Source organism: Rattus norvegicus, chromosome 12, assembly GCF_021556685.1.
Source record: "Rattus norvegicus strain SHRSP/BbbUtx chromosome 12, alternate assembly SHRSP_T2T, whole genome shotgun sequence".
Taxonomy (NCBI): Eukaryota; Metazoa; Chordata; class Mammalia; order Rodentia; family Muridae; genus Rattus; species Rattus norvegicus.
In genome coordinates this window covers 7,741,958-7,757,832 of record NC_141545.1, presented here as the reverse complement: position 1 = coordinate 7,757,832, position 15,875 = coordinate 7,741,958, and the positions used below count along the sequence as shown (strand labels likewise).

Sequence of the window (15,875 nt, the reverse complement as noted above, 5' to 3'; positions counted from 1 at the left end):
CATCTGCCAACTGGATAGGTATTTCTTTTTCTTGCTATAACCACAGTGGTAAGATTTTATTACCAAGGATAGGTGCTGTGTGTCTCAAGTCCCACAGTGGCCTCTATGCACAGTGCACGTTTGAATGACAGTGTGGGGCCTCGGATAATGACTCAGTTAGTGGAATTCTCCCCTCGGAGGCTGGAGAGGTTGCTCAGTGATTAAAAATGCTTCCTGCAGTTGTAGAGGACCTGAATTCAACTCCCAGCACACACAACAAGTGGCTCACATCTACCTATAACTCCGGTTCCAGGGAATCTAATGACTTCTGGACTCTGGTGGCATTTGCACTCATGTGCATATATTCACACATACATACAAACACTTGAAAGTAAGACAGAGCAAAAAGGCCCAACATGGTGACTCGTGTTTGTAATCCTGGTGCTGGGGAAGGGAAGCTAGGTGGTTTTCTGGGTCTAAGTGACCACTCACTCAGCCTGTTCAGTGAGTCGTAGGCCAGTCAGAGGCACTGCTTTAAGGAAAAAGTTTGAAAGATGGGCAGCACTTGAGGAACAACAATCCAGGTTGTCCTTTGGCCTCCTCGTGGAGCTACACACATATCAATATAACCACATGTGTACACATGCGTGCACACATGCGTGCACACATGCACACACTATCCCCACACAGATTGATTCACCCCACCCCGAAACAGCTATATACTCTTGCGTACTTTCCAAATCTTATTAACCCTGCCCCTAATTGCCCTTTCTTTAGAAAATTGGAAAACTTTCAATTATGCATAGTGAGGGGCTTTGAGGTAGACTTGTAGCCAAGAACACCCACAGGATGGGTGTGCCATCACTGTCAATGTCTCTGAGAAGGGCATCTGTGTGGAAATTAATTTGTGTTCCCTGTACTTTCCTTCTACCCTGTCTCTTTCTTTTTTATTAATTAAGTGTCGCTTTCTCCAGTCTCATTTTATTCTAAGAAGGTGACGTTATGACCCCCACCCATGGTTTCTTCTTACAGGCCATCCCGAAAGCGAAGATCCCTTGAAGAGGTGGGCAATGTGACAGCCACTACACCCACACTTCCAGATTTTCCCAACATCTCCTCCACCATCGCGCCCACAAGCCACGAAGAGCACAGACCATTTGAGAAAGTAGTAAACAAGGAGTCACTTGTCATCTCTGGCCTGAGACACTTCACTGGGTACCGCATTGAGCTGCAGGCATGCAATCAGGACTCCCCAGAAGAGAGGTGCAGCGTGGCTGCCTACGTCAGTGCCCGGACCATGCCTGAAGGTGGGCTTGCCTTCCTCTGGGAAACACTTTAAAAGGTTGGAGACCCAACTGGCCACAGACTAGCTGTCTCCCTGCTACACAGCGTAGATGTGTTCTTAAAAGTGTCCTCATTTACTGCTTTTGTTTTAACATGGGTATCTTGCTTTGTTACTGATGTTTGCAATTGAACTCCTAGGTTTAAGGAGTTTTCATGTCTACTCAAGTGTCTCCTAATGTCTTAGTTTCTTTACTTATTGTTGTGATAAAAATCCTCTGACAAATCAACCTAAAGGAGGAAGGGTTTATTTTAGTTCACTGTGGCTGGGAAGTCAGTATAGAAGGAGCTTGAAGCACGTGGTTCTATCACATTCACAGTAAGAAGAGAACAGCAAATGCATTCAGCTCCATTTAAACAGGAGATTTGGTAGGGAATGGTGCCACCCAAAGTGGACATTCCCAACTCAGTGAACATAATTAACATTATCCCCCACAGACAAGTTCAGGTTCCCATCTCACTTGATTCTAGATCCTGTCAGGTTGGCAATTAACATGAACCACTTCACACCATATCCTAATATTTTCTCTGTGTGTGTTCATGTGTGTACCTGTGTATGTTGAAGCCAAAAATTAGCCTTGGGCACCTTTTTTGAGGTACCATTTATCTTTGGGGTTTTCTTTTGGTTTTTCTTGTTTGTTTGTTTGTTTGTTTGAGGTAGGATCTCTCATGGACCTAGTACTTGATTAGGTCTAACTAGCTGGGCAATGAGTTTCAGCAATCTGCTTGTCTCCATCCTTTCAACATTGAGACTACTAGAACACTGTGTTCCAGCGCTTTTATGTGGGTTCTAAGGATTAAACTTAGGTTTTATTGACTGAGATATTTTCTTACTCCATGAGTTCTATATTTTCTGCTGAAGAACATAAGACATGGGAAAATTACATAGCCAGCTTTAACCAGATCTTTTAGCTGTGGGTGGCAGCAGTAGAATTTGATTCAAGAGTTATATCTGACCCTTTAATTGCTTCTTATAGCTAAGGCAGATGACATCGTTGGCCCTGTGACCCATGAAATCTTTGAGAACAATGTTGTACACTTAATGTGGCAAGAGCCAAAGGAACCTAATGGTCTGATTGTGCTATATGAAGTGAGCTATCGGCGATATGGTGATGAGGTAAGGATTCCAGGTCTTTTGATGTATGGTGCGATTCTGGGGGAGATGTGAACAAATGTCTACTCACTCCAAGCAGGGACCAAATGACAGACCAAACTAAGAATACTACCAAAGTCCAATGTGTTGAGCCAATGCCTTTTTATTGGTGGTTACTTATAGTAATATGGGTGTGGGCTTACTTCTAGGCAGAGAGATAACTCAATGGCAGGTACATCACCAAAAACCCATCTCTCATCATGGATGATAAATCATGAAAGCTGGAACCCTGGAGCTCTCTGAAGGACTTTGCAGGAAGCTTTTCCAGTTAGAGTCTCCTCTCCTCAGTAGTCCATCTGCCTGTTTAATCTTAGGAAAGATGAGGCCTTGAGAATCCTAGAAGTTTCAGGGACTTCCTGAGACTTGTGAGTGGTTGACTTCCTGAGCCTTACAGAGCATCTCTTTAGAACTTTCTGAATCTTAAGAAACTTCTACCCAGATTGGAATGTTCTAATTTGTTGAAAGTTGCTACACAATACTGGGCAGGAACTTTCCAAGTTTCTCAAGTTATCCAAAGCTTCCCACATCAGATGCTATGCTATTAGAGTTCATGTTTTTGATGCAGTCTTCCCAGGGAGATGGATAGAAATGCCAATTTAGAAACTTTTATTTCTTTTATCACTTAAATTCTTTTAAAATTAAATTATTTATTGTGTGTAGAGGAAGTATGTGGCCATGCCATAGCCTGCCTGAGGAAGTCAGAGGACAATTTTGGGGAGTCAGCTTGTTCCTTCTACTGTGTGGGGTTCTATAGATTGAACTCCGGTCATCGGGCTCTGCTTCAAGTGCTTTACTCACTTACTGTGTTTCCTATGTGGTCCTCCATCATATTTGGGCAAGATGTTCAGCTGTGTCCTACAAGCTGGGTGGTGGGCTGCTCGGATTTTTGTCCTTTCTCATAGGACAAGGCTCATTCTACTTTAGAAATTCATCCCACTCTGAGTGCATCACTTAAATCTTTCTTTTGTGCCTCCTGCTACACCAACAACTGTGGGGGTTGATGGGAGGGTGCAGAGATGGTAAGGATCTAGTTGGAAACCTGAAGTCGCAGCTAAGCTACCAAAGGGAACATGGTGAGCTGACAGCTGCTTCTGTGCTGCCAGAGAGGCCCTGAGAGCTGAATACTCACCTTTCACAAGGACACTCCAGGTCTGAAACAGGTACTCATGTTTGTGCAGCTGACTAAGTAAGCTGACGGCAACATGAGCCCTAAGGAAATGTAACCCTGAACCAATAAAACTTTATCATAACACATGACGGACTGTGCTTACCTGTGTGCCAGAATTTGCCCTTGATATAGCAAACCTGACTTCACAAAACTTTCCAGGTTCTAGTAAAGTATAATAAATCTTCAGATGTAGAGAGGTTTCCTCTTAGGACTCTTTCTTCCCTTTGGCAACCAAAGGTTGCCCTTTAACAGTGACTCAGAACAAGGAGTCAGCACTCCATGGCCTACAGGACAAATGTACAATCTGGTTTTCCTCCCTCCCTTCCTTCCTTCCTCCCTTCCTTCTTTCCTTCCTCCCTCCCTTCCTTCCTCCCTCCCTTCCTTCCTTCCTTCCTTCCTTCCTTCTTTCCTTCTTCCCTTCCCTTCCTCCCTCTCTCCCTCCCTCCCTCCCTCCCTTCCTTCCTTCCTTTCTTCCCTTCCCTTCCTCCCTCCCTCCCTCCCTCCCTTCCTTCCTTCCTTCCTTCCTTCTTTCCTTCCTTCCTTCCTTCCTTCCTTCCCTAAGACTTATTTTTACTTGTGTATACCTCATGTGTATGGTGGGAATATGTGCAGGTACCTGGATCTCCTGGATCTAGATTTACAGATGATTGCAAGCCTTTCACTATGGACAATGAAACCAAACCTGGGCCTTCTACAAGAACAGCAAGTGCTATAAACTGCTGAGCCATCTCTCCAACTTGAGCTTTTTTACTTTAGATCAAGTCTCTCTGTCTCTCCCTCTCCCTCTGTCTCCCTCTCCCTGTCTCTGTCTCTCCCTGTCTCTGTCTCTCTGTGTCTCTCTCTGTGTGTCTCTTTCTCCCTCTCCCTTCCTCTCCCTCTCTCTCCCTCTCCCTCCTTCTCCCTCTCTCTCCCTCTCCCTCCTTCTCCTCTCTCTCCCTGTCTCTGTGTCTCTCTCTGTCTCTGTCTTTCTCTCTCCCTCCCTCTCTGTCTCCCTCTCCCTGTCTGTGTCTCTCCCTGTCTCTGTCTCTGTCTCTCCCCCCCCCCGTTTTGTGTAAATATGTATATGATGTGATGATGTGTGCTCTTTGTGTGGTATATCTGTCTCTTGTGTGTGATGTGTCCATGACTACTCTGTGTGTATATTTGTGCATATAGTGTATATCTGTGTTTCTACGTATTGTATGTCTGTGTGCATGTCTGTATATTGTATGCCCATGGAGAACAGTTATGGTCCAGAATTTTCTATTGCATCCCTTTCTTGTTCTACCCCTGGATGTATCTGTGGTAATTATCTAGCGTCAGAGACCAGGGTCCCCTAGAGCCCCCAGCAACTATCCTGGGCTTCTGAAGCTGCTCATCTGTCCTTTTCTGCTTGATGACTCAATCAACCCGGAAGACCCCCGGAACTGAGTCACCCACCCACCTCCTGCTACCTGCTCAGCTCATTGGTTTCTCCTTATTAACGTCACATGATGAGCACATGGGTTCTTACATTTTCTTTCTCTTCCATACTCTCCACCTCTTAAAACATTGCCAGCCCAGTTCTCTGCCTGAGAGATGAGTTATGGAACTGTTTTGGAATTTTGGGCGTGGCCATTGCAGGCTTGACCAAGTTATTCCCCAGGAAATGGCTTTCCTCCTAATGAGCTCTGGGCTTATCTTTGGCTGCATGCTTAGCAGAGGTGTGCGCCCCCATTTTATTTATGTCCTATCCTAATAGATCTTTGGAGGGATACCAACTCTTCTTCTTTTTCTCCTCCTTCTTCTTTTTGAGACAATGCTGGCCTCCAACTTCTCATGTAGCCAATGTAAGTGAGAACAGCCTTGAGCTTCCACACTTCCTGACTCCATCTTCCCATGCTGGGTGGCACGCATGTACATTAACCTGGTTTATGTGGGGCTGAGACGGGACGCAGGGCATCATGCATACTAGGCAAGCTTTCTACCACCTGAACCACCGTTCCATTATTGCTTTCCAGCTCTTTCTATGAAGCTGGGAGCAACAGGGGTGGGGCACCCCTTGTTTCTGACTGTTCTGGATCCCTCAACAAAATATCCTACTGTGGTGGGGTGGGCAAGGGGAGAAGTTTTAGAGTCAAATGGTTCTGTGTTCAAGTGGGACACAAACGAATGTCTCTTTACCCCAGATAGAGCACCAAGGACAGATTAAAGAAATGACCCCACCCAGGTTTAGCTTAGTGAACCAGTGAGTTGGTTGGGGTTGCTTACAGAAGTATGGGTTACTCAGGGGAAGTTCCATCACCACGAAACCGGCTCCAGCGTGATAGCCACTCAGAAGCTGAATCCCTCAAGCTCCTGACTGGCTGGTTGCAGATACTCCTTTCCCCAGCACACGCATTCCCAGATCCCCATTTGCTTTTTCTTTTGAGACAAGCTCTCAGTGGTGGGTGCTTAACTAGAATGTAAGCGAGGGGCTGAGGCATGGCTCAGGGGTAGTCTTTGCTCCAAATCCCCAGGTGAGGAGTTGGGGGGCTGGCTGAGTGGCAGAGAACTGGCCTCCAAATCATGAGGTGGAGACCATCTTGAGCTACATGAAACCCTGTCTGAAGAAAACAAAAGCATCCCTCCGACCCTGCCTGCAAATAAAAATGGAAACAAATGAACAAATTATTTCTCAAAGCCTCCTACAGGTTTAAACTCTTCTGCCTTTTGCTCCCTCCACTTCCTCTGAGCGGGAGCCCAACTGTGATGTCCCTACCTGGGAGGCATGTGCCCGGGTGTGCAAAACTCAACTAACCATCTTCTCTTTTCTTTCAGGAGCTGCACCTCTGTGTCTCCCGGAAGCATTTTGCCCTGGAGCGGGGCTGCAGGCTTCGAGGGCTCTCTCCAGGAAACTACAGTGTTCGAGTCCGGGCTACCTCTCTGGCAGGAAATGGCTCCTGGACAGAACCCACCTATTTTTATGTGACTGATTATTGTAAGTCTCCAAAGCAACCTGCAGTGGTTGGGTCAGTGCTTGGTGCTGTAGGACTGGTAGAACAGTTTAGGGAGTGATGCCAATGGAAGCTATAGGGACTTTAACTTTGGATCAACCAGAAACTGCAAAATGACCAGCCCTAGGGTTGCCAACCCTTTCTACCAACAATTCACATCCTCGTCATCCACTTAAAAGTGTGGGCATGCCCATACTCAATGTGTAATGTCAATTTGGGAAGGTGGAACTAGGCAAGTCCCTGGGGCTCAGTGGTCAGCCAGTCTAGCCAACTGGTGAGATCTGTGTTCATTGAAAGGTGCTGACTCAAAGAATAGCCCGAAGGGCAAGGAGGGGGATACGAGAGGGTTCGAAGCTGGGTAAGGGGAATTGGAAATGATATAATTATATTGTAATCTTAAAAAGAAAAGAAATAAAGAAGTGACCCAGCACTCCGGAGGCAGAGAGAGGCAGAGTTCTAGGCTAGCCTGGTCTGGGCTAGTAGGGGCTACATAGTGAGAACTTGCCTCAAAAACAAAACAAAATAAAAACAACAAAAAAGACAACATGGAACATAATAGATACATGATGTAGACGTCTTGGCCTCCATAGGCAAGTAGTGCACATGTGTACACACACACACACAGGCATGCACAAACACACACTAATAATAGAAAGGAATATATACTTTAAAATCATAAATCATGGGGGTGGATATGATTAAGAAACATTGTACATATGTATGAAATTGTTAAACAATATGCTAAAAATTCTAAAAGAATTTAAAATGATAATTTTCATAATTTTTTCAGAGAACCCTTTGTCCTGATTCTAGTCTCCCTTCTCTTAAAGAACAAGAGAGGAAGCAGGGACACACAAAGGCATGTAACTAGACCACTGTCATCTCTCCACTCACATTCAACCATCAGCACGGACAAATATATCCTGGGGGCTGGCGGCTGGCAGAAGCAAGGAAACAGCTTGTTGTCGATTCACAGGGAAAGTGGAAGTCGGGTTTGTCAGGACAGAACGGCTGACAGATGCCCTGATGAAGCAATAGCCAAGGCTTGACATATGGGCTGGGAGACGGCTCAGTCAGAAGACGGCTCAGTCAGAAGAGTGCAGAAAGCCCCAGGGATCAGCCTGTCTCTGCCTCACCAGTACTTAGAATGCTACTATGTAACAACATGCCCAGGTTTTTCACACGGTTTCTATGTGGGTCTCTAACACAAGTCCCCATGTTTACAATACAAGCATTCTATTGACTTAGCCATCTCTCACCACTCTTTCCTTTCAAACACACATGATTTCTAAACAAACAAGCAAAGAAGCAAACAAACCAACCAACCTGAGTCCGCTATGTGCCCTTGAGTTGCCATTATATGTATGTATCAGGTGTGGGGTCGTCTCCTGGAATGTGAGGAGCTTCTCCCTGGCCATGTCCCTGAAGACTTCCTCTCCTAGCAGGCATCAATTACCAATGGCTCCCACATCCTGTGAGTTCATGGATGCAATGCCCCTGTCTTGCTTGGAAATATCCTAGGATTTTGCTTTATAGCCCAGGGTGGCCTTGAACTCGTGGCCCTCTTGCCTCAGTTCCCACCCCTACACCAGGTGGTGCAATAACAGGTGTGACCCACGACAGCTTGCGTTTAGTGGTGTAGTTTTTATTTCTTAAACCATCGATTCGTTGCGATGCTAATCCTGTACCTTCTTATTCCGTTGCAGTAGATGTCCCATCAAATATTGCCAAAATTATCATCGGGCCCCTCATCTTCGTCTTCCTCTTCAGTGTCGTGATCGGAAGTATTTATCTATTCTTGAGGAAGAGGTAAGCAAGGGGGTATGCTGGCAAATGGCTAACAACTGACTCGCTTGGGCGGAAAGAATACATAAATATTGAGTTAGACAGAGCTAAGTTCTATTCACATAGGATATGCTTTGTTTCAGTTAAGGTAAGTTTGTTTTACGATATAATATACTCTGTATTACCAATTCTCTTTGATTCATTGATTCTCCCTACCTGCTTCCATGGAATTCTTTTTCCCAGCTCTTAGTACCTGCAGCCTCAGAGCTGCACCTGATGCTCACGTATAATTCAATGAAAACATGAATTGCGTACTTTCCCCATGCTGGGGTAGAGTACCCTGACAATAAGCAATTCTGTGAGGAAAGGCTGACTTCAGCTTACAGTTCTCCCGTGAAAGGGAAGACCTGGCTACAGGAGACCGAGTATGGTCCTTCACAATTCACCCAAACACACGAAGTAGAGAAAGAATAGAAATTGGACCTTGGGTGCAAAATCCTCAAAGCTGGTCCTCGGTGACATACTTCTTCATGGCTCCACCCCTTCTTCATCCAGGCTCCACCCCTTCTTCATCCAGGCTCCACCCCTGGGCATAGCCTTCCAAAGCAGCACCACCAGAGGCAGCCGAGTGTTCAGATATGTGGTGGGGGTGGGGTGTGTGTGTATGTGTGTGTGTGTGTGTGTGTGTGTGTGTGTGTGTGTGTGTGTGTGTGTGTGCATTTCACAGTCCGAAGCATTAACGTGGTTGATTTTCCTTGTTTTACTGATTTAGCTAGCTTACGTAATAATGGGTCTCATTGTGGTGTTTCCATACCTATATATCACTGTTCTTCCTGATAGATACGCTTCTTTGCTCCTCTCCCATACCCTTCCTAGAAGTTATCTCTCTTTCTGTTTTCATACCACACACACACACACACACACACACACACACACACACACACACACAATTTATATAGATGGGAAAGAAACCCACCACTTTGTCTTTACCCGTTATGCTCTCTTGTCCTATCATCTCCCCTCCTTTGAGCCTCTTCTTTTCCGTCCTAGTCCCCGATCTCCTGTCACATCATTTGTAGCTATGTTTGTCTTTCTATGTCTGGATTATTTTGCTAAACATGGTAGCTTCCAGTTCTGTCTTTGCTCTGTTTGCTCTTTGGCCAAATAGCCAAGGTTGTCCTCGAACCGTGATCATCCTTGGCTCAGCTTCCCAAATACTAGGATCACAGGAGGGTGCCACCCCACCCACAGGTATGCATTAGCATTCCTGGCTTGACTGTTGTTGCTTTTCTTCCTTTCATTAAAGAGTAAGACAAAAATTAAGAAAGGCATTCATATTTGAAAACTATAAGCGAAGCCTCTGGCTAATCAGGTGAATTTTAAGTCATGGCAGAACAAGTTTTTCTGTGTCATTTACTATGTCGTTGTTGCAGAACTGACATTCTTTTAAATTCCGTCTGCTTTATTGTTCTAGGGTCTTTTCTGTAGCTATGATAAAACGTTTTCACCAAAGGAGCTTGGGAGAAGAAAGGGTTTGTTTTAGTTACAGGTCTCAATCAGGACAGGAAATTAGGTAGGAACGTGAAGCAGAAACCGTGGAGGGAGGCTCGCTTGCTGTCTCACTGTCTGCTTCGTGCTCAGCTTGCTTTCCTATACAGCCCCAGACTACCTGCCAAAGGATGCGGCCACCCACAGTGGCCTGGGCCTTCTGTATTACTATTTAACAGATCCATACTCTCATAGATATGTCCACAGACTAGTCTGATCTAGGCAATTCTTCATTTGAGGCTTCTCCTCTTAAATGACACTAGGTTGTGTGGGGTTAACAATGAAGGCTAGCCAGGACACTAATTGACATTTTTTTCCCTTCTCTTTCTCTAATTTGGACAAAATATAGAACAATCCACTCCTGATTTTTAGCATTTGCCTCTTTCTAGTGTCCAGAATGCCTTGGGATATTCGAGATGCTGTATTTCTCTTTTCCTTCTCTAGGCAGCCAGATGGGCCAATGGGACCACTGTACGCTTCTTCAAACCCAGAGTACCTCAGTGCCAGTGATGGTGAGCACCACCTCCTTCTCTGTGGGACTCTAGAACCCAGCCCTTGGTTTCCTTAACCATCACTGTTAAGTCAGATCTGAGGATAGGCTAGCATCACAGGGAGGAGGAGACCTATCCCAGAGAGGACCAGAAGCCCCCTTGAGCGATGAGCTCGTCCATCTGCCCTTGCCACAGAGGCACTGCTACTGTGGTATGTTAGGTCTGTTGTCTACACCTGTTTTAAGTTGGGACCTGCAGGCTGGAATGTGAGACTAAAATCCTCGAGCCATAACCATAGGAGTGTGTGAAAGGTCAGGGCCAGAAACCCACCACCAAACTTGTCATTCATGCTGAGAAGATAGGAATTAGAAGCCATGGCTTGATACTGAGAGAAGAGAATTAGAGATAATAATGTTGAGGGAATGACTCAGTACATGAAACGTTCACTGCCCACACTTGAGGACTGGGTTTGACCCATGTAAAATGATGGGTGCCGTGATAGTACCTGTCATTCCAGCACCGAGGGATCAGAGATGTGGGGCTCAATGACACGTCAGCCTGGCTTAATCCGTGAGCTCCAGGTTCAATGAGGGTTCATGTCTCAGAGAAGAAGGTAGAGAGTCATCAAGGAAGTCACCTGGTGTCAGCCTCTGGCCTTCATGGCACGAGCACTCATGTGTACCTGCACATAAATGCGTGCACAGACACAAATGTACATCCACAGATACACACAGACAATGGAGTGAAGCTAGAATGGGCTGTTAGGGGCTGGGTGAGTGCTACAGAGACATTCGCTGCTGGCGGTAGTTGGATATTAACTGACACTTTGGTAGGAGCTTAGGGTTGATATCCAAACCACTCCTAATCGCATGAAAGGGCAGTGAGTGGCCTCTAGAGAGAAGGCATGCCTATTTTTCAAGAACTTTGTTATGTGGTATTCTCTTCTTTAAAGTACCTCATGTAGCATGAGCACAGTTTGACTTTCAAGGCACGAATGTGTTTGACCTGTAGGCTGTTGCCTTGCATAGATAACCCCACTTACTTGTGCGTTGATTGCCAGGCTGAGTGGTTCCCAGGAGTAGCCACAGCTACAGGTTAAATCTCTCCTTATATGTGGTTTCTCTCCTGGTGCCCTTCCTTAGCATCCTCTGGGGGTTCCTAACAGTTAAGGTGGACTGCAAAACATCTTCTTGCTGAGTTCTATGGACCAAAGAGAATCACAGGAGTCCAGAGGATAGGGACAGAGACCCTACCACTTTCTAGGCATTGTAGACATTTTTTTCCCATTCTGTTTAACCTACATCCTTTCCTCTACCGTTCTATTGGTACTTGGTCAAACAACTCCAATGGGAAGTGTCTAAGTTATTTTTGGTAATCACTGTGACAGAATACATGACAAAGCAACTTAAGGGAAAAAGGTTTCATTCACTTTGGCTCACAGTTGGCTTGTACAGTTCTTCATGACGGACAAGTCGTGGCAGCTGGTCACATTGTCAGAGGACAGCGAATGCTGGTGCCCAGCACACTTTTTTCTTTTTCTTTAGTCCAGAATTCCAGCCTATGGGATGATGCTGCCCACATTTAGGGTAGGTCTTTCAACTTCAATTAACTTATTCTAAAAACTTCCTTCATAAACATTCCCTAAGGCTTGTCTCCTAGGCGGTTCTAGATTCTATGACATTCACAGTATTAACCATCTCAGGAGTAGATTTCATTCAGTAGCAGGGATCTGGAATCAGACAGAGGATAGAGCATCATTTTAGTGCTTCCTAAGTAGGATCCTGACCCAGTCGTAGCTCATGCTCTAGCCTCTTTTTGGTGGTGGCAGAAGTTTGTCCTGTTTTGGGTTGTAGACCAATGTCTCGAGTCACACAATGAAGAAATATATGTATATAGCTCAAGAAAAAATTGCGGCGGGAGGTGTCTGGGGGCCCTTAAGAGGTTGGCTGACAATACGGTGTAGCTAAGTGAAAAGTAGTCTTTCCATCTTCCGTATACGTTCCGGATGAGTGGGAGGTACCTCGAGAGAAGATCACCCTCCTCCGAGAGCTGGGGCAGGGATCCTTCGGTATGGTGTACGAAGGCAATGCCAAGGATATCATCAAGGGTGAGGTAGAGACCCGTGTTGCGGTGAAGACGGTCAATGAGTCAGCCAGTCTTCGAGAACGGATCGAGTTCCTCAATGAGGCATCAGTCATGAAGGGCTTCACCTGTCATCACGTGGTGAGTCTATCTGGGGTGGGCAAAGACCTCCTTTCATGCTCGTCCTTTGTTCTGCCTAGGGCCATCCAGGATACTGGGGGTACACTGGTGCCCACTCCCCATTCTACTAAGCCTCCCGTCCTGAAGAGGTGGGGAGGTGATCACTCCCTTCTCAATCTCATTTTGTCCCAGCTTACCCAGAATCAAACTCTATCACTGTTCTGTCACTTTCTAGAATCTTTCTCTGTATTTCAGACTTTCCCATTGGTTTCTTTCCTTTTCTTGACTTCCCTGTTAACCCTTAACTACATGGAAGTCTATCTCTTCATATCCATCCTTAGTCTTCTCCATGAAGCCAAGCAAACCTTCCCTGCCTTTCTGTTCCCAGCGGGGGCTCTTGATTTCTCGTCAAGCCTTATGTCCTTTTATCCTTATCAGGGCTATTTAGGGCCACCTTTTGTGTGATGTCTACTGCAGACGGGTGAACAGAATTTATTCACCTCTGATATGGTATTTAGACCAAAGAAAGGACTACATTAAAACTCTGTTGGTGAGCCAGTGAGGTTATTTCAATTCCTTGTAAGAGTATGGGTTCACCTACACGAGTGTGGATGGTGTGCATAGGTACCTAATCACCAAAAACCCCATCCTCGTCCGAGTGTTGGCTCATGAAATCTGGAATATCCGTGCTCTCTGCACAACTTAAAGGCAGCTTGCGAGATGGTAGAATCTATTCTATCTAAAGCTTTTACTACTAATTTAATCCTAGAAAGGTTGTTGTTGGTGGTCTTGTGAATCTTATTAATTTTAAGAACTTTCTTAGATGTATGAATTATTTACTTCCTGGACAGTGTAAGCCTCTTTACTTTCTCAGTCTTAAGAAGCTTCCCTCAATTCCTTCAATTCATTAGAATTTGCTAGCTATCAGCACCTAAATGCCTTGCTCTTGCTGACATTGAAGCAGATTCTTGACCTCCCTCTCAGACATTCTATTTCAGGGAAGACAGTTCCCAAACGGTACGGCATGCTGGGAGAAATTAAAGTGAGGGGAAGAGGATTGTAGTATATTTGAGCAAAGCCTTTTTTTTTTCTTTTTCTTTTTTTCGGAGCTGGAGACCGAACCCAGGGCCTTGCACTTGCTAGGCAAGCGCTCTGCCACTGAGCTAAATCCCCACCCCATTGAGCAAAGTCTTAAAGGGTGTGAGACGGAAGCACATGTGCGTGGGAGGGAGGGAACAGGCTACGGAGAGCGGGAACTGTAAAGGTCTGGAGGTAGGAACATGGTTTATATACTGAGGCACACTAGGCCAGTGAGCTTTGCTTGGAATGTTCTCTATACGAGTGGGTCTGTTTGTTCCCTTAGACTAGGGCTGGCCATGCTTCATCCAAACAGGGTGGCCTGTGTGCTATAGGCATCAGACAGAGAGTTCATTGTCACTTACTATAAAACCTGGACCCTTGTCAAGTCACCTCCATGCTTGTTCTGTAGGTCCGCCTTCTTGGGGTGGTGTCCAAAGGCCAGCCCACATTGGTAGTGATGGAACTGATGGCTCATGGAGACCTGAAAAGTCACCTCCGTTCTCTGCGGCCCGATGCTGAGGTAAGCTGCCTCCAGGCCCCTTAGCAGGCCCCCGATCTAAGTATACGATAAACGCTAACCCATGTTTGACTTTAGAATGACCCTGGCTACACCCCCAAGCCCCCGACACACACCCTGTAAGAGATGATTTAGTTGGAATCAGAGTGCTAACTGCAACCCATGTTTTGACTTTAGAACAACCCAGGCCGTCCTCCCCCTACCTTGCAAGAAATGATTCAGATGACAGCAGAAATTGCCGATGGCATGGCATACTTGAACGCCAAGAAGTTTGTGCACCGGGACCTGGCAGCTCGGAACTGCATGGTTGCCCATGATTTTACTGTCAAAATCGGAGGTGTGTCTTCAAATCTGTGTGTGTGTGTGTGTGTGTGTGTGTGTGTGTGTGTGAAAGAGAGAGAGAGAGACTGAGAGACTGTGTGTCTGTGTATGTGTGTATGTGTGTGTGTGAGAGAGAGACTGAGAGACTGTGTGTGTGTATGTGTGTATGTGTGTGTGTGAGTGAGACTGTGTGTGTGTGTGAGAGAGAGAGAGAGACTGAGAGACTGTGTGTGTGAGAGAGACTGAGAGACTGTGTGTGTGAGTGTGTGTGTGTGAGAGAAAGAGAGAGAGACTGAAAGACTGTGTGTATGTGTGTGTGTGTGTGTGAGAGAGAGAGAGAGAGAGAGAGAGAGAGAGACTGAGAGACTGAGAGACTGAGAGACTGAGAGACTGTGTGTGTATTATGTATTATAGGGTATAGGTCACATGGTAGATTCTGGGGTCCTAAATTCAGGTCCTTTTGCTGCCTGAAAAATACTTTTACCCACTCTGGGTGTTTTCCCAGCCCAGAAAGCTAAGATTTCTATTCTAGTTTCCTTTTTGTTTCTATCAAAAATAAGTGAGTAAATAAATAAATAAATAAAACCACTCGGGGAGGAAGGGATTTATTTCACCTTGTAGTCTATTACTGAGAGAAGCCAGGGAAAGAACTTAAAGTAGAAACCATGGAAGAATGCTGCCTCCTGATTTGCTCTGGTTCATATTTTGCTAGCTTTTCATGTATAGCCCAGCAGTCTCTTCCAAGGGAATGGTGATGCCCACAGTGAGCCTAGCCCTCCTATATCAATTAGCAATCAAGACATTCCCCATCAACATGCCCAAAGGTCAGTCCAACATAGGTAATTCTTTAGTGGAGGCTTTTCTGTCTGATGCTAGCCTGTGCTCAGATGACAGTTCAAATTTACTATGAAATTTAGTAGAGGTTCTGGCAAGACCAAAGGTTGAGTCAGAGAATGCAGAAGAAAGAGGCAACAAACAGAAGCAGAGGCTAAGTGTCTAGAATGCTGGTTGGAATGTGTGGGTAAGACAGGTATAGAGGGACCCAAGGACAGTGAGCCGTGCGGTTAAGCTGAAGGCCAAGAAGCAGGCATGTACGAGTTTTGTAAGCCTGCCTCTCAGTGAGAATTGCAACCAGGCAAGGTCCCATAAAGATCCCAACCCCCCCCACACACACACATTAGAGAGAAGAACCTATATATGATTCCAGGAAATATTTTTCTACATAACAATGGGAGTCATACAGGAATACACCCAAAGACATCAACCTATATGCAGGAAGATGGGACATCATTCTATATTTATGATCCTAAAGACCTTCTACATTAACAACGACCAC

The 15,875-nt window shown here is 45.6% G+C and overlaps 1 protein-coding gene across 5 annotated transcripts in view; it reads left to right on the top strand.

Annotated features, from left to right (window-relative positions):
• Insr (insulin receptor) overlaps nt 1-15,875 on the top strand; it is a 138,074-nt gene that overhangs the window by 112,748 nt on the left and 9,451 nt on the right. For 3 of the 5 annotated variants that reach the window (XM_087577748.1, XM_087577746.1, XM_087577749.1), the window contains 8 exons: nt 1,012-1,286; nt 2,298-2,437; nt 6,420-6,579; nt 8,305-8,404; nt 10,373-10,440; nt 12,398-12,642; nt 14,111-14,221; nt 14,396-14,555. In XM_087577748.1, coding sequence (XP_087433874.1) covers nt 1,012-1,286; nt 2,298-2,437; nt 6,420-6,579; nt 8,305-8,404; nt 10,373-10,440; nt 12,398-12,642; nt 14,111-14,221; nt 14,396-14,555 — 1,259 coding nt within the window. 5 annotated transcript variants of the gene reach the window in all.